The sequence below is a fragment of the Columba livia genome, chromosome 23 (genome assembly GCF_036013475.1).
Source record: "Columba livia isolate bColLiv1 breed racing homer chromosome 23, bColLiv1.pat.W.v2, whole genome shotgun sequence".
Taxonomy (NCBI): domain Eukaryota; kingdom Metazoa; phylum Chordata; class Aves; order Columbiformes; family Columbidae; genus Columba; species Columba livia.
In genome coordinates this window covers 6,265,410-6,282,858 of record NC_088624.1, presented here as the reverse complement: position 1 = coordinate 6,282,858, position 17,449 = coordinate 6,265,410, and the positions used below count along the sequence as shown (strand labels likewise).

Genomic DNA, 17,449 nt, shown 5'->3' with positions numbered 1-17,449 from the left:
AAATGGAACACTATGGAGACAGGTATCCAGTTCCTGAGAGATTTAGCTGTGTGAGAGATCATCTGTTTTGGACCGAACAGCCGAGAGGGGACAGACCCAGGTAGAATCAATTGTACACGACCTCTGTGGTGCAGATGTGTACAAAGTGCAGCACCTCCATATGCGAAGTCATTGGCAGGAATGGTCTGGTCATCTGGAGGTGTACAAAATATTACTGAAGGGACTGAGCAGTTCTGGGACTTTGAGGACAGCCTTGCTGGTTCTCTACGGGCTTGTGTCTCTGCTGTGGAGAAACTGTGTGAAAAATCTGATGACCGGTTTGAAAAGCTGTTGCAAGAAATCCAAGAACTCAAAGACACGTACCATTCATGACCTGTACGAACCCCTGTTTCAGCTGTTAGGAGAAGGCGTTTCCAATCTCCAGAGAGAGGACAGAGGCAGCCCACACAAAGAGGTTCACTGTGGTTCTTCCTGCGTGAGCAGGGAGAAAACATGAACAGGTGGCATGGAAGACTGAGAACTTCAGGAACGAGTACGTGAGATAAAAGGAAAAACTCCTAGGAAGGTGGCTGCTCCAGTTTACAAAAGCAGCAGAAGAGATTCTGATGCTCTTGAAGGAACCTCCAATTCACACCCAGAGACTGTGCAAAACAGAAATTAGAGGTGCCCTGCCCCCAACCAGGTGGAGGAAAGGGATAACAGAGTTTATTGGACTGTACAAATGCGATGGCCTGGTACAACACACCCCCAGGAGTACAAAGCTTTAGTGGACACTGGTGCTCAGTGCACGATAATTCCTTCTAATTATAAAGGAACGCAATCCATCAATATTGTTGGAGTGACTGGGGGATCCCAGGAACTGACTGTTGTAGAGGCTGAAATGAGCCTAACTGGAAAGAACTGGCAAAAGCATCCCATTGTGACTGGTCCAGATGCTCCGTGCATCCTGGGCATAGACTGCCTTAGGAGAGGGTATTTTAAGGACTCAAAAGGGTACAGGTGGGCATTTGGTATAGCAGCTGTGGACACTGAGGACATTGAGCAGCTGTCTGGTCTCTCAGATGACCCTTCTGAATGGCTGACCCTGGCTGACGATCAGCAGGTGCCAATTTCTACCACGAGGGTGCATCGCCGGCAATATCGCACCAATCGAGACTCTTTGATTCCTATCCAGAAGCTGATCTGTCAATTGGAAAGCCAGGGTGTGATCAGTAAGACTCGCTCACCTTTTAACAGCCCAATTTGACCAGTGCATCATTCTAGTGACAAGTGGAGACTAACTGTGGACTATCGTGGCCTGAATGAAGTTACACCACCACTGAGTGCTGCTCTGCCTGACATGCTAGAACTGCAATTTGAACTGGAGTCAAAGGCAGTGAAGTGTGATGCTACAATTGACATTGCTAATGCATTTTTCTCTGTTCCTGTAGCAGCAGAGTGCAGGCCGCAGTTTGCTTTCACCTGGAGAGGCATCCAGTACACGTGGAATCGCTTGCCCCAGGGGTGGAAACACAGTCCTACCATCTGCCATGGACTGATCCAGACCACGCTGGAGCAAGGTAAAGCTCCAGAACACTTGCAGTATATTGATGACATCATCGTATGGGGCAACACAGCCAAAGAAGTCTTTGAGAAAGGTGAGAGAATAATTCAGATTCTTTTGGGTGCTGGTTTTGCCATAAAACGAAGCAAGGTCAAGGGACCTGCATGAGAGATCCAGTTTTAGGAATAAAATGGCAAGATGGCCGTTCTCAGATCCCAATGGATGTGATCAACAAAACTGCAGCAGTGTCTCCACCTACTAATAAAAATGAGACACACACTTTCTTGGGCATTGTAGGTTTTTGGAGAATGCATATTCCTGACTACAGCCACAATGTGAGCCCTCTCTATTGAGTGACTCGTAAATAGAGCCAGTCTGAGTGGGGCCCTGAACAACGACAAGCCTTTGAACAAATGAAGTGTGAGGTAACTCATGCGGTGGCCCTTGGACCAGTTTGGACTGGACTAGGTGTTAAAAATGTGCTCTACACCGCAGCCGGAGATAATGGACTTACCTGGAGCCTCAGAAAGCACCAGGAGAAACCCGAGGTCGACCGTTAGGTTTTTGGAGTCGAGGATACAAAGGATCTGAGGCCAACTGTACTCCAACTGAAAAAGAGATACTAGCAGCATACGAAGGAGTTCGAGCTGCTTCAGAAGTGATCGGTACTGAAGCACAGCTCCTCCTGGCACCTCGACTGCCGGTGCTGAGCTGGATGTTCAAAGGGACGGTGCCCTCTCCACATCATGCAACCGAAGTCACGTGGAGTAAATGGATTGCACTGATCACACAACGAGCTCGAACTGGAAATCCCAGTCACCCAGGGATCTTAGAAGTGATTACAGACTGGCCAGAAAGCAAAGACTTTGGGATGTCTCCAGATGAGGAGGAGGTAACACGTGCTGAAGAAGCACCACCGTATAATACCCTTTCAGAGACTGATAAGCAGTATGCACTGTTCACAGATGGATCCTGTTGTCTTGTAGGAAAACACTGAAGGTGGAAAGCTGCTGTGTGGAGTCCCACACGACAAGTTTCAGAAGCCACTGAAGGACAGGGTGAATCTAGTCAATTTGCAGAAGTGAAAGCCATCCAGCTGGCTTTGGACATTGCTGAACGAGAGAAGCGGCCAATACTTTATCTCTAAACTGACTCATGGATGGTAGCAAATGCCTTGTGGGGGTGGCTACAGCAATGGAAGAAAAGCAACTGGCAGCGCAGAGGTAAACCCATTTGGGCTGCCACACTGTGGCAAGACATTGCTGCTCGGCTAGAGAGCCTGCCTGTGAAAGTTCGGCACGTAGATGCTCATGTGCCTAAAGGTCGAGCCACCGAGGAACATCGAAACAACCAACTAGCAGATCAAGCTGCTAAGATTAAAGTAGCTGAGGTGCACTTGGACTGGCAACATAAAGGTGAACTGTTCCTAGCTCGGTGGGCCCATGATGCTTCAGGGCATCAAGGTGGAGATGCAACATATAAATGGGCTCACGATCGAGGGGTGGATTTAACTATGGACACTATTTCACAGGTTATTCATGAATGTGAAACTTGCACTAAAATCAAACAATCTAGACGGTTAAAGCCTGTATGGTATGGGGGGCGATGGCTGAAGTATAAGTATGGAGAATCTTGGCAGATTGATTATATTACACTTCCACAAACACGTCAAGGTAAGCGTTATGTACTTACAATGGTGGAAGCAACCACTGGATGGTTGGAAACATATGCCATACCTCATGCTACAGCCCGAAATACCACCTTGGGCCTTGAAAAGCAAGTCCTTTGCCAACACGGTATGCCAGAAAGAATTGAATCAGACAATGGTACTCATTTCAAAAACAGTATTATAGACAATTGGGGCAAAGAACACGGTATTGAGTGGGTATATCATATTCCATGTCATGCACCAGCCTCTGGGAAAACTGAAAGGTACAACGGTTTGTTAAATATTACACTAAAGAAACTTGGTGATGGAACCTTTAAACACTGGGATTCACATTTAGCAAAAGCCACTTGGTTGGTCACTTGGGGGATCAACCAGTCGAGCCGGGCCTGCTCAATCGGGAATTCTTCGTACTGTGGAAGGAGATAAAGTCCCTGTAGTACACATGACGAACATGTCAGGAAAGGCAGTCTGGGTTCCTCCTGCCTCAGGCAAAGCAAGCCCATTTCAGGGGATTGGTTTTGCCCAGGGACCTGGCAGCACCTGGTGGGTGATGCTTAAGGATGGAGAAGTTTGGTGTGTGCCTCAAGGGGATTTGATTCTAGGTGAAAATATTCAATACTGAACTGCAGGATGTGAATTGCCGCACTAACAGTGTTTAATAAGTGTCTTTCAGATCAAGACAGTGATGATGAAACCAGCGCTCGCTTCTTCGAGTGGCACCTGACAGCTCCTTCCAAGTCGATGTCTTTAACCCACAAACAGTGGTCATGAGATGCACTTGTACCATTTTTCCTGCCCTGGGAGAGTGTTGTGACAAAATGAACTTAAGGAACTTGTCAAAGGATGGTCCACTGATTAAGATGAATTACTCCTGTGTATATATGTACATACGTATATATATATATATAGTAGTAGTGATTAATTAGATTGTATTGATAGATTGCATAGATAAGGTTTAAGTCATATTATAAGGGGTGGAATGTCCTGGTTTTGTTAAAAAACAAGTTTCTCTTTCAGTGAATTTGCCTGTCAGCTAAAGCTTCATATCAGCTGCATTTTCCTGGAGAACCAGATCCATGTTTTGGTCAACACAGCAATGGAATGCGAAGTTATTGATAAGCACGGATGGACATCTCGTGAGAGGGGCAACGAGAAAGAGGTGACCAAGAAACTGACCAACGGAGTATAACATCCCATTCACATGAATACTTCGTATAAAAGTGGGAGATCACGAGGATCTTGTCCCTTTCCCTTTTTCATCCCTTTTCCTTATGGCTGAAATTAGGAGAGGACCTTGCTAGTCGTCCCTGCGAACTGAGGCCAGTGACGGACTGAATCCAGCTCCGGTTGGCTGCAGAGTCCAGTCCAGGACTTTGGGGGCCAGTGCTGCAGCTGCTGGGATTTTCAAGGTTGGTTTTGTATATTTTGTATTATTTTCTCTATTCTTATTAGCAGCATTAGTAAAACATTGTTAATTTTCCAACTCTCTTCTCTCTGTCCTTCTTTCCCTCCCGATCGCCTGTGCTGAGTGGGAAGGGGGAGAGGGAGGGACAAAAGGGGGAAGTGAGGGAGTAGAGGAGGTTAGCAATACATCTGCCAGGGTTTTATTGTCACCCCGCAATCTAAACTCTCGACACTGCGCCACAAAACCCTGCCCCCCCAGTTCCTAAAGACATGAAACCTGCACCCCCAAAGCCTCACCCTAAAGCCCTGCACCCCCAAATCCTGCCCTACCAAACCCTTCAGCCTTGCACCCCAACATCCTCCTAGCCTAAACCCCCAACACCCTGCACCCATAAATCCTGGAATCCCAGATCCTGCACCCAACACCCTGCACCCCAAAACTCTGCACCTCCAGATCCTGCTGCCCCAAACCCTGCACCCCAGAGCCCTGTACCCCCAAATCCTGAACCCCAACCCCTACCGCCTGAACTTTCCACCCCCAAATCCTGCCCTACCAAGCCCTCCACCCCAAACCCCTGCAGCCCAAGATCATTCTATCCTAAACCCTGCACCCCCATATCCTCCTTCCCCAAACCCTGCACCCCAAAACACTGCACCACAAAACACTGCACCACAAAACACTGCACCACAAATCCTGGCCCCCAAACCGTGCAACCCCAAATCCTGCACCCAAAGATCCTACTGCCCTAAACCCTGAACCACCAAATCCTGAACCCCCAGAACCTGCACCCTCCCGCACTGGAGGACAGCTTGCCTTCCCCAGCAGACAGTTCCCTTGAAGGACACTGCATCGCCGCTCAGGTCCTTCAGGGCGCTCTGGAGGTGGGCGTTCTGCTCCAGCAGCCTGACGTAAGTGCTCCCAGGCAGCCCGTCCTGCTGCTGCTCTACGGCCGCAGCAGCCACCTGTGCCGCCGAGCGCCCGCGGCCGCTCCTTCCTTGCGGCGGGGACTCCAAGCAGCGCAGCGCCGAGTCTTGCCCCGCAGTCTCTGGCCAAACCTGCGCGCTGTTCCCTTCCTCCCACAGACGAGCCTCTGTGAAGGTCTTGCCAGTTTTCCGCTGCCCTTCTCCATGGCCGGAGTAAGATGCCATGAGGCTCTCCAAAGAGCAGGGCCCGGTGGCCCCGGTGTGCAGGCGGCGCCAGACCCTGGCCTGGGTGCAGGAAGCGGGCTGCTCGCCCTCGAACCGCTCCGAGATGTACTTCAGGAAGAGTCTCCTCTGCTGCAGCAGTTGGTCTTCCAGGCGGAGGATGCGGGCGGCCTGCTCGCCATGGCTCTCCCAGCGCAGCTTGCTGAGGACGTCCTGCAGCTCAGCGCGGGCCCGGCTGCTGCTCCCGGCTCCTCTCACCAGCTCCTTGGCCAGCTGCCGCTGCAGGTCCCGTGCCTCACGGACGGCGTTGCCGCACTGCTGCTGCAGCGTCCCCTGCACCTGGCGCAGCTCGGCCTCCTTGGAGCGCAGCAGCTGGCGGATCTGCATCGCCCGCTGCCACCGGATGAGCTCCCGCAGCCGCTGCAGCTCCCGCGCCTGCCGCTGCGCCCATGCGGAGTGCAGCCGTGTGGCCAGGAGCCGCCGGTCCCGCTCGGTCGCCTCCTTCAGCTCCCGGGTGTGCAGCGGTGAAGTGGCAGCGCGGCTCTCGGGCGCGGAGTCGCTCGGCCTCCAGCTCAGCCCGCACCCTCTCCAGCTGCCGCTGCCGCTCGTCCTTCAGCATCAGGCCCCGGCGGGGCGAGGGGCGGCTGAGCACCCCGGGCCCCCGGCCCACACCCTGCTGGCTCCTGGCTGCGGCCATGCCAACCACACGCCGCCACCAACAGCCGCCGAGGCTGCGCGTCGCTCCCTCCCAGCAGCTGCTGCCGCCCTTGACCGCGCAGAGCGGACACAGCGTCTGCAGCCGGCCGGGCTGGGCGAGCGTGGCCTCAGCCCCGGGTCCTGGCCCCGGCACACAAAGCGGGTGGGGCCGCATGGCTTGTGAGGTGTGTCCTGGCCCCGAGCAGGCACCATTGCTCAGCGCTTGGCAACACCGGCTTCCTGCTGGATGGGGCTTCGTTTCCCTCTCAGCCCTCAGTGGTTCTGCACGTGAGGAGCTGCAGGATGTGACTGAAATACATCTTGACTGGAAAACTGGGGGTTTGCTGATGGGCCTTCTCACACAGCGCAATTGGCCAAGGAAGCCATCGTGGGGCATCTAATGGCGTCTCCTGGGAACGTGCTGCAGTTCTTTTCAGAGGCTTTTTCAGTCCTTTGGACCAGACTGGCTCTGGATATCACGAGACAAGTTGGTTATTTAAACTGAAAACAGAGCTGCCAGTTTTCCTCCCCGCACCTCAAAGTCCCAAGTGCCAAACCCTGGGGCCCCGTCACCTCCTGGGGCTCCCGGCTCAGGAGCGGTGGTGCTGGCCCAGACGCCGGTGCCCGCAGGGGGCTGGTGGCCAGGACATGGTGGCCCTGATGGGCTGATGGGGTCGGCTGGCAGAGAAGGATCTGGGGGTGCTGACTGACAGCTGCTTGAATATGAACCAGTGTGTGCCCAAGTGGCCAAAAAGGCCAACAGAATCCTGGCTTCTATCAGGAATAGTGTGGCCAGCAGGACTAGAGAGGTGATTGTTCCGCTGTACTCGGCACTGGTGAGGTCAAACCTTGAATCTTCTTTCCAGTTTTGGGCCCCTCGTCGTACGAAGGACATTGAAACACCAGAGAGAGCGCAGAGGAGGCGACAAAGCTGGTGAAGGGTCTGGAGCACAAGTGTGACGAGGGGCTGTTGAGGGAACTGGGGCTGTTCAGCATGGAGAACAGGAGCTGAGGGGAGACCTTATCACTGTCTACAACTGCCTGAAAGGAGGTTGTAACATGGACGGTGTTGGTCTCTTCTCCCAAGTAGCAAGTGGTAGGACGAGAGCAAATTACCTCAGTTTGCACCAGGGGAGGTCTAGATTGGATATTAGGAAAAAATTCTTCACAGAAAGGGCTGTCGGGCACTGGAACAGGCTGCCCAGGGCAGTGGTGGAGTCACCATCCCTGGAGGGGTTTAAAAGGCGTTTAGACGAGGCTCTTAGGGACATGCTTTAGTGCGAGAGTTGCGTTAGGTTACGGTTGGACTCGATGAGTCAGGGGGTCTGAAAGGGCCCGACAGCTGATGTCCTCTTCTCCCTCCCACTTTTGCAGGGTTCTCTCCCTCCACAAGACATGTCCTGCTACAGCCCACGCCTGCCAGCTGCCTGTCCTTCCTTCCTTCCTTCCTTCCTTCCTTCCTTCCTTCCTTCCTTCCTTCCCTCCTCCCTTCTCTCCTAACTCCCTCCCTCCCTCCCTTCCCAGTGGGTAATACGTGATTGCCAGAGCCTTGCAGGTGAGCTGGAAAAGCAGCATGCCTGTCAGGGAGGTTTTTCTTTAGATGGCAGCATTTCTCTGAGCTTTCCTCAGCCTCCAAACTGCGTTGCTTAAGCTCTCGTCTTTTCCATTTCCCTTTGTTTTTCTCATTAAAGACAGTTGGCATCAGCTCTGCAGGACACTCCTATTTCATCCTCCCCTCTTCTCCAGTGCCAGCCAGCTGAGAACCCACAACAGTTCCTTGGTAAATGACAGGTTTACCCATGGTTCCTGGCCTTGAGAGAGCCTCATCTTTTGCCCCTGACATCTCATAGCGCTGGAGGCAAGGCCAGGTGGAGTGAGAGCTCTTGTGGAAGGAGCCCCATTACTACTTGGCACAGCTCAAAAGCCACAAAACAAAGTATGATGTAAGTCTGAAAACTCACAGAACCTCCCTGAGTGGAAGGGTTCCCTGGAGGATGATCTGTTCCAAGGCGTTGTGGGGAAGGGAGCCTAGATGAGATTATCTAGCGCCTGTCCAATCGCATCTTGAAAAGCCGAAGTCATGGGGACTCTGGCACCTCCCTGGAGAGGCTGTAAATTCCCTTGGAGGCACTGAACCGCCCCAGGGTCACTCTCCCGTGTTCCTTCCTGGGAAGGTGTGTGGGGCTGTGCTGTTCAGTCATTTCCTGATGTGAATGCTGAGACCTGTTTCCCAAAGGTCCTCAGAGCGCAGCCCAGCTACTGTGGGAGAGAGCCAGTCCCCAGAAGGCAAAAGCTGGAGGCTGTTTCCTCCCCTCCCATGTCCAGCAGGATAAGAAGGTGCAGGCATCAGGAGCCGCCACCGCCGGAGCAGCTGGAGCTGCAGCTGGAGCCGGAGCCAGAGCAGCAGGAGCAGGCAGCGCGAGATCAGGAGCAGCGGCAGTGCCAGCAGCCTCAGGAGCAGCAGCAGTGTGCTGGTGAGGTGGCCGAGTGGTGAAGGCGATGGACTGCTAATCCATTGTGCTCTGCACGCGTGGGTTTGAATCCCATCCTCATCGGGCACTTGGCAGTGGTCAGAGTTCCTGGGTGTGAGCAGCCTGATGTGTGCCCCCAGGGAGCCTTTGTTTTAAGACGAGAGTTGCCTGAAAAGACCTTGCAGGTGGCTCAGGACTCACCTCCGCACGAGCAAGAGGAATAGGAATGGAAAAGGAAGATCCAATACAGGGAACTCACAGGACTGTCAGCCTCTCCTCAGCCCCTGGGAAGAGAGACAGTGAAACATCCTGCAAGGACTTTCCAAACACAGGCAGCACAGGAAGGTGGTTGGAGTAGTAAAGCATAAAGCTGCAGTCATGCTGAACCGCTGGTAGCCGTCTGCAGTGAGGTGACCGGCGTGGTGGAGCAGAGAAGAGCAGTCAATGCTGTTCACCTCGCCATCAGTGAGGCTCAACCAGCCACGGAAACGAGAAAGAAAATACACGTAAGACACTTTCTGTCACAGAACACATTTCAAATAAGGTTTTTTATTTTTTTTGAATGGGAGGCATTGGTCTTCTCTGTTCTCAGAATCTCAGAATCACTGGGGTTGCAAGGGACCTGCTGACATCCTTTAGTCCAAGCCAACTGCTCCAGCAGGGTCACCTTGAGCCGGTTGTGTAGGACACAGTCTACTTGGGTTTTGAGCATCTCCAAGGCTGGAGATGCACAACCTCTCTGGGCAATCTGCTCCACTGTACGACACCCACATGCCTCCTGGTAAGAAAGTGTTTGCTGCCTTTGAGTTGGAACTCCATATGTTTTAATTTGTGCCCACGACATCCTGCACTGCCAGTCGGCGCTACCGGTGAGAGTCTGGCTGCCTCTTCATTCCCTGCCGTTCGTATGGGGACAATCCCGGCTCCCACGGCCTCCCCTCACGCTCCAGACACACAAACCCTCTACAGCTGTGTGACAAAGCGGGTTCTGCAGGGCAGACCTGTGTGGAGGCCGAGCAGCCAGAAACGCCCCCTGCCCAAGGGCTGTGGGGCCTGGGGGTCAAGGGCAACCGTTGTCTCCAAAACAAGGTTTGCTGCCCAGTTCACAATTTGCCCAACTGTAGCACACAGAGATGAGATGTTATTTGTCACAGAGTTGTGCAGGTCTGGGTCTGGAATAAAGCCAGCACACCAGGAAGAAAAGTAGCAGCCACTATGTACAAAATGTTACCGTCCCCAGGGAGTCCTGCAGACCTAATTGGTCACACATTTGCATATTGGTTACATGATCATTTCAGCATTTACTGACCAACGTTCAGCTAAAGGACACTTCATCCAGCCATCTCAAGATGCGTTTTAAACAAAACTCAAGTAATTGTGCAGGCTTCAAACGTCTAAAGCTGCGAGGTCAGTGATCTCTGTAGTTTCTAATTACGTGTTTTGTTAGTCGCTCTTATCCTTGTTAGTGGAGCAGATCGACCAAAACTGAAAGGATTTAGATACATTTCGGTTAGCGCTTTCCAAGAGGATTCATTCTTTTAAGTGGTAATGACTACAATTCCCTCTTTGGGACTTATTTGTGTACATCTACATATCAAATAAGTCCCACCTTTTCTAAACTGTCTTTGTGAGTGCAACAGAACGCTTCACCACACATTGCAGCATAACATACAAATATAACAACTGCTAATACGATCGTTCCAATCCACCTCTTAATCCACGACTGTGAATCAGGAATCCAGGGCAAAAATCCTGTCCAAACCTCTTGAAATCCGTACGAGCTGTTGTCTTTCTGTGCCTCACGCAAGACGGCAACATGTTTCTGATCTCCTCTATCTCAGTCTTGATTCTTCCAGATTGATCAAAATTCAAACACGGTGTTTTCCCAAAAGTGTCCCAAGACATATAAACAGGAAGGGATATTCCTAATACAGGCACCCTTCATTTGAATTTTCAGGACCTGTGTGCATTCCCAGCAGCGGGTCTTGTCACCCGTCTGCATGGTCTGCTGGGTCAGCATGAAATGGACATTTTGGGCCCATGATTCTCCTGATTTAATCATCTGTGAACTCACCCTGTAACCCCGTGAACCATCTAACAGGCAATGACCACCTGATTGTAGAAACAGATCTCTACAAAGAAACAGGTTAATGTAAAGTGCAATTAATACTAATAAAAATCCTTGTATGAGGTTCTATTGCAGTCCAAGTGCAGTTCATCACATTTCTGCAGTTTTAGGGATAAAGTAGTGATCTTGTCTATCAGGTACTCCTGGGTAACTCAGACATTCCTGAGTGTCACCAGTAACAGGACTGGGTAGGGAATATCACATTTGTGATGGATCCATTCAGGTGGTCTCTGGGGTGCTGTCACCGTTATTGGCTTTCACGGCTTTTGTCCCAGACATTTCCAAAGCGTTTTGCATTTCCTTGTGGATAACATCTTGTTTGAATAGTTTATGCCTTTTCTTGAGCACGCTAAGCCATTTTACCATATATTTGGTGGATAACCATCTTTTGCCTAATTCTACTCAGGTAATATCCATTTACACTTCACGTGCCAATGCTGTCAGTTGTGTTAACTAGACCTGACTCATTCCAACAGACAAACTTCCATAAATCAACTGCTTCACTTCACTGGCGTTGAACTTGGTTCCAAACAGCTTCATGTCATTGACTCTGCTCTCTTTGAAAGGTCACGGGAACGAAGGGAAGGTGCAAACTCTCCAAAATACGGACATTGCACCCACCCTAAAAATGGACGAGGAGGAAAATCTCAGGAACTACAGGCTGGTCGATGAAACTTTACATTTTGAGTTCCTGTTGTTATTGTCTTAATGGAAAACAAAGCTTACAGGAGAGAAAGAATTGCACAAGAGCAACACCTTTGACAGATGCTCACCAGAACTGTTAAACAATGCCATCTCCATTTTCTTTAGGAACCCCCCACCAACTTTATATTAAAAAAATCAGTTGGCAAAAATTTGCAGTTGATCATTTGCTTAGTAATTATAGTCAAACCTTTGCAATTTAGATTGTTTCGAGTGAAAACTAAAAGCATTGGTGTCAGCTTTCCACCTCCCACTGTCTCTTTGTGTGAGCAGAGTAATTGGTGCAGTGAAGAACGTCTTGGTTTGGTTTTCGTTTGCCTGTTTGTTTCAATGCAATTTCTTGTGGCCGAGTGCTTTGGCTCCTTGTGTTTCTACCTGGGGCTTATCCAGGAGAATCCATCAGAGTGCACCAGCCTCTCCAGAGGGAGAACAAACACGACAAGCAAACTGAGGAAACTAAACGGTGTCGGGTTTGTGGTGACAAATCCAATAGATCTGAGGGTGTCTCAGTTGTGAGTCGTCTTCTCTGGGTGATGCGTCCACACTCTGGTGCTTCAGCTGGTGACAGCGGGAGCTGCATTAGAACACAGAGTTACTGCTCTGCATGTTTTCCTGGTTTTCCTTCCAAAGGAAGCTGTGCTGCACATGGCATTGGTATTTATCCTCACATATGATTGACAGTGTATATATATGTATATGGTATTTCACTATGTCTGGAGGCAATTTTGTGACCAGATAGGTCCAACGACATTGAATATGGCATTGCATGCCTGTCTAGAAAATAAAATCTGCATTCTCAGTATGTATGGCAGACACATCTACATAGGTGTCTGTTTCTGGGTTTCTTAAACACGGACCAGTTCTTGCATCTTTACTGTTTAAATGTGGAAACTGAAGGAGACTTTATAAAAAAGAAAAAAAAAAACATTCTCCGAATGTCCCTTTTTATTCAAAATAAAACTACAGAATTCCCAAACATTTCAGTAAATACAATTTCTGCTTAGTCTTTTCTTCCTAATGCATTTTAGCAGAAGAACACTCATTCTGTACTAGGCATGACGTGTTTTCTGTCATGGTCTTTATTCCCCAGATCTCATGCCAGACTCTGTTTCTCCTACATGTAATTATACATAGAAATTAGCCTCTGGGGGTAATTATTGGAGATCATTGGAGATAACAACCTTCCTCTTCCCTTTCATTTCTTTGATTGGCAGACGACTTTATCAGCTCAGTGCTTATGGTATAAGGGAAGCTTTCCCAGCAAAGACAGCGAGTCCTTGGAAGGAAAACCTCTCAGGTGGGTCAGAGAAGATCCATCTGATCCACTGCTCGTTACTGCAGTTTAAAGGCCACACACACGGCTGGAAATCCTGAACTGGTAAGTCAGTCTTCATGTTTTCTTACAGTAACAGATGAATAGATCAAGAAATCATAGATCAGTTACAGTGTAAATGATTGCGCTGAATCCTTCAACAAGCAATTCTTCTTGATTATGCCATCCAATACATTTTCATCATGTAAACTGCCAGATGTATAGTGAGGGAATACACTTGTAAGTCAAGAATAATGGCAAAACACATCCAGTTTTTCAGTTAAATTCTCTGTCCTGCTCGCCATTTCCTGGATTCTTCTGTTTCATGTTTAGAGACAGAAACTGCCAAAGCTTCGTTCCTGGATTCCAGCCAGATTTGTCAGCCCTTCACTAATAAAAAGACCACACATGTTCAGGGGAGGAAAGGAAATAGCTGAAGAGTATATTACTGTTCTGGATAGATTAATGCCTCTTTTGTACAACATGTTTTTCTCTCATGCATACACAAGCATGCATATATTAACGAGCTGTAAAATCTAAGAGATTGGAAAGAAGCGTGTTTATGTGTTCATTATTTGCTCTCATTGCCCTTAAAAGCAGGAAGAAGAAACCTCACCTTCTCCACCTTAAATCATTTATGGCATGGACAACTACTTAAAGGTTAGTAAAGGATCACTAAAATGTCCATGAGGAGAAATTGGCATTTCTAGAGCACAAATAAGAGATGAGTTTTACAAGGAGATAGATCCATATACAGTATTACAGTCTAGACTACAAATGCTCAGTCGATGTCTCAAGCAGATATCCACTGAGTATAAAAGGAATCTAGAGCAAAACAGTCAATGGGAACATGCAAGGTCTGCTCTAAGTTACTGGCTGGACAGCTGTCTAAATCAGAGCTGAGAGCAAACTGAAACAAGAAAGAACTCTTCTTCTCTGTCCAAGACAGGTGTTTAGTACAAGCCAGAGGAACCACCCACTGCAGGATCTGGTCTTTAGATTCAGTTCAAAGCTCTTGCTTAAACATAAATTCCTAAAATCTGTAACTAAGGGATTTGTAATCTCTGTAGCAGTCTCTCCTATGACCGTCACTGCTGCCCCTGGAAACACAAAGGTGGATAATTTCCTATTAGGAAATGAAGAAAGTCTGACATTTTCAAAACTCCGTGCTCCATTAGCATTACACCTGTGTTTTTAGTAATTTTTATCCCTGTACCACCTGAACCTCTGTGGTGCTGCTCTCAGTAGCGGGAATGTCAGCAGCCAGTCTGTGTTCTTCACATTCCATCCTACATGAAAACAGTGTGCGCTACAGAGGGGTTTTGCTACATTTTGGGTTGATTTTCTAGTGTTGCTATTGATAGTACAGTAAGAAATCACTGGAATAAAGACATGCGTCCCTCTCACTTTCTTTCCTGTAAGAAATGTTGTTCTACTTTGTAGAAAGTTTCCACAGGAAACAGTTTACTAAATGCCCCAGTTCTTCACATGAACTCGCTGTTGTGGAACTGTTCTGTTTGTTTTTCTCCACTGACACCTGCAGGGATCGCTGTGGGCACCCAGCATGGAATGAAGAACCAAACTGCTGTCAGAGAGTTCATTCTCCTGGGATTTTCCTATGGGCTGCAGGTTCAGACGTCACTTTACCTGATCTTTCTGGCCACCTACATGGTAACAATCACTGAGAATGCCATTATTATCTTTGTGGTGAAAAGGAACCGTCACCTCCAAAAGCCCATGTATTATTTCCTGGGGAACTTGTCCTTCCTGGAGATTTGTTATGTCTCAGTAACACTGCCCAGGCTTTTGCTTGGGTTCCGGTCCCAGGGCATGACCATCTCATTCTCCGGCTGCATGACCCAGTTATACTTCTTCATCTCCCTTATGTGCACTGAATGTGTCATCTTGGCTGTAATGGCCTGGGACCGCTATTTGGCTGTGTGCCATCCTCTGCGCTATCCAGCCATCATGACGCACAAGTTGTGCCTTCAGCTGTTGATTCTCTCATGGGCAGGAGGCTTTTCCATCTCCTTGGTCAAGGTGTCTTTAATTTCACAACTCACGTTTTGTGGCCCACACGTCATGAACCACTTCTTTTGTGACATCTCTCCCGTCCTGAGCCTTTCCTGCACTGACATGTCCCTTGCAGAGACAGTGGACTTTGTGTTAGCCTTGGTGGTCCTGCTGATACCTCTCCTGATCATTGTTTTCTCCTACTGCTGTATCCTGTCAACTATCTTGTGTGTGTCTTCAGTGCAGGGAAGGAGAAAAGCCCTTTCCACTTGTACCTCCCATTTGGCTGTAGTCATGATCTTTTTCTCGGCCACTCTCTTCATGTATGCCAGGCCCAGGAGGATCCATCCGTCCAAACTCAACAAAACAGTGTCTGTCTTTTATGCTGTGTTCACTCCAGCACTGAACCCTCTGATCTATTGTCTGAGGAACAAAGAGGTGAAAGAGAGTCTGAAAAAGACCATGGGCACAAGCTGCTTTGCACACCAGTAAGTTCTGAGGATAAGGATTCGGAGGAACATGGAGAGGAGTGACAAGTGTCCTTCTTGAAATGCAGTTGAGTAAACCTCTACAGCTTGTTCATCACTGACTCCGTCATCACTGACTCATTGCACTGAAGTCCGGCAAGGAAGAAATGGTATCGTTTCTATGTGGAAATGTCTCCTTCTCATTCATGAGCGCTGTGACACTGAGTTACACTTGGCTTTAAAATATTCTGCTACAATATCAATAAAACAAGCCATAATAGGACTTTGGCTGATGGATTATTTCCTTTTGAAAATCCTAAACCCTAGATTTATAGTTTTCAAAACCATGTAGGAATATTGGAAATCATTGAAAATCCATTCGTCCAGTCTCTACATGCACAGTTAAAGAGAGCTAAAACACCTGTCAAAAATGGCTGGCTTCTTTATTCTATGACAATCTTACTGTATACAGAAAATATTATTCTCACTGTATCTATACTGTTTGTATAGCCATATGTTCACACAGCTTCATGTTTGGCACATGGTGGTATATAGTAAACCTGACTTGAAGACCACTGTACACTGAGGAATTAGTGATTCACGTTACATTTAACCTGAGTCGGCCCAGACATATACTTTGCTGCATGTACAGCTTGACTTTCAGGCTGTTGTTCTGTGCACATCCACTGGCTGCAGGATGAACTTTGACAGTTGAATGTAACAGCACAATCTGCTACCACTCGGTACCTGTTATTACTCCACTTGTGTGTCTTTACCTAAAAGTGCAGAAAGAACTTCATATGTGAACATCCTTTCTGCTTGACAGTAAGAATCCTGGATGGAATTGTTCCATTTTAAGATAACGATTGTTCCCTGTAATAGCTTGAGTGACCAGAAGTGGGTGACACTTGCAGAGACAGATCTGCACAGCAAACTGATCCCTGTCCAGAGATCTGTTTGATGCTGCACAACTCAGGGTTCCCAGCATCCGAAAGGACATAGAATACTATCCTGTTTTTTGTTATAGTGTTAGCTCCAGTAAGTGGCATTTCAGGTGATACTTTATAGTGTGCGAGTGCCTTTCTTACTGGTATTGTAAAGAACCAGCACCTTTAGGGGTAAACATAGGTGGCACAAGTATGATAAACAGAAATTGGCAACTCCAGAAGTTAATGCATTTTTTTAATAGGAACTTAGTTTTCTGGATTAAATAATTTTCTGGATATGTTTACCTCTCCCTGTTACACTGTAGTAGTTCACAACACTGAATGACAGGAAAATCCACTGTGGTTGCATTAACCCATAAACTGAACAAAGATGCAGTCCCTGAAAGCATATGCATGCATACCTTATCACTCATTAGGGCAAACAGATTGGATATATAACGCTACGTATCACAATGTGAAAGGAATCAGGTGCCATTTGAGATACGCTGGAATATTCTAGTCCTCCATTTGCCACATCAGAAGAGTGTAAGTCTCCCATAGATAGTGTTCTATCTTCCAGACCTCTGAGACACACTAGAATATCTCAAATGATATGTAAAATATGTGTTTAAACACATGAACAATGTTATGAGAGTAAGATTCAGCTTCAGATGTCTTAAGTGTCTAAAATACAAAGTCAATATATTGATGAATAATTTAACTGCCTAGAGATCAGTCTCTAGTGCCATTTGAGATACTCCATGGTGTCTTTTCTAGCTGCCAGCTGTAACTACAGAAGGTTCTGGATATTTCTTAGGTGTTGAGTCATATCTGTTGGTATGTGAAATGGCTTCAAATACTATAAGATACACTAGAGAACACTACCTGCTGATCTCTACTTATTGGGCCCTAAGTGACTAAACTGCCATATGGCAGATGATGGGGATCAAATCAGTGCACTCAGTAGAGTGC

The 17,449-nt window shown here is 48.2% G+C and overlaps 1 protein-coding gene, 1 long non-coding RNA gene and 1 other non-coding gene across 4 annotated transcripts in view; 2 read left to right on the top strand and 1 right to left on the bottom strand.

Moving 5' to 3' along the window:
- LOC110360675 (uncharacterized) overlaps positions 1-17,449 on the bottom strand; it is a 129,918-nt gene that overhangs the window by 55,795 nt on the left and 56,674 nt on the right. The gene's annotated exons all lie outside the window — the stretch shown is intronic.
- TRNAS-GCU (transfer RNA serine (anticodon GCU)) lies at positions 8,932-9,013 on the top strand. The gene has a single exon. It is a non-coding gene; the product is annotated as a tRNA-Ser (tRNA).
- LOC102085802 (olfactory receptor 6B1-like) lies at positions 12,728-16,312 on the top strand. Its single transcript, XM_065039498.1, has one exon. It carries the CDS (start codon positions 14,560-14,562, stop codon positions 15,574-15,576), a length of 1,017 nt encoding a protein of 338 aa, XP_064895570.1. The 5' UTR covers positions 12,728-14,559; the 3' UTR covers positions 15,577-16,312.

Excerpts from the sequence above, each read along its gene's own strand:
- LOC102085802 (XM_065039498.1), top strand. The coding sequence starts at position 14,560 with ATGAACTCGCTGTTGTGGAACTGTTCTGTTTGTTTTTCTCCACTGACA.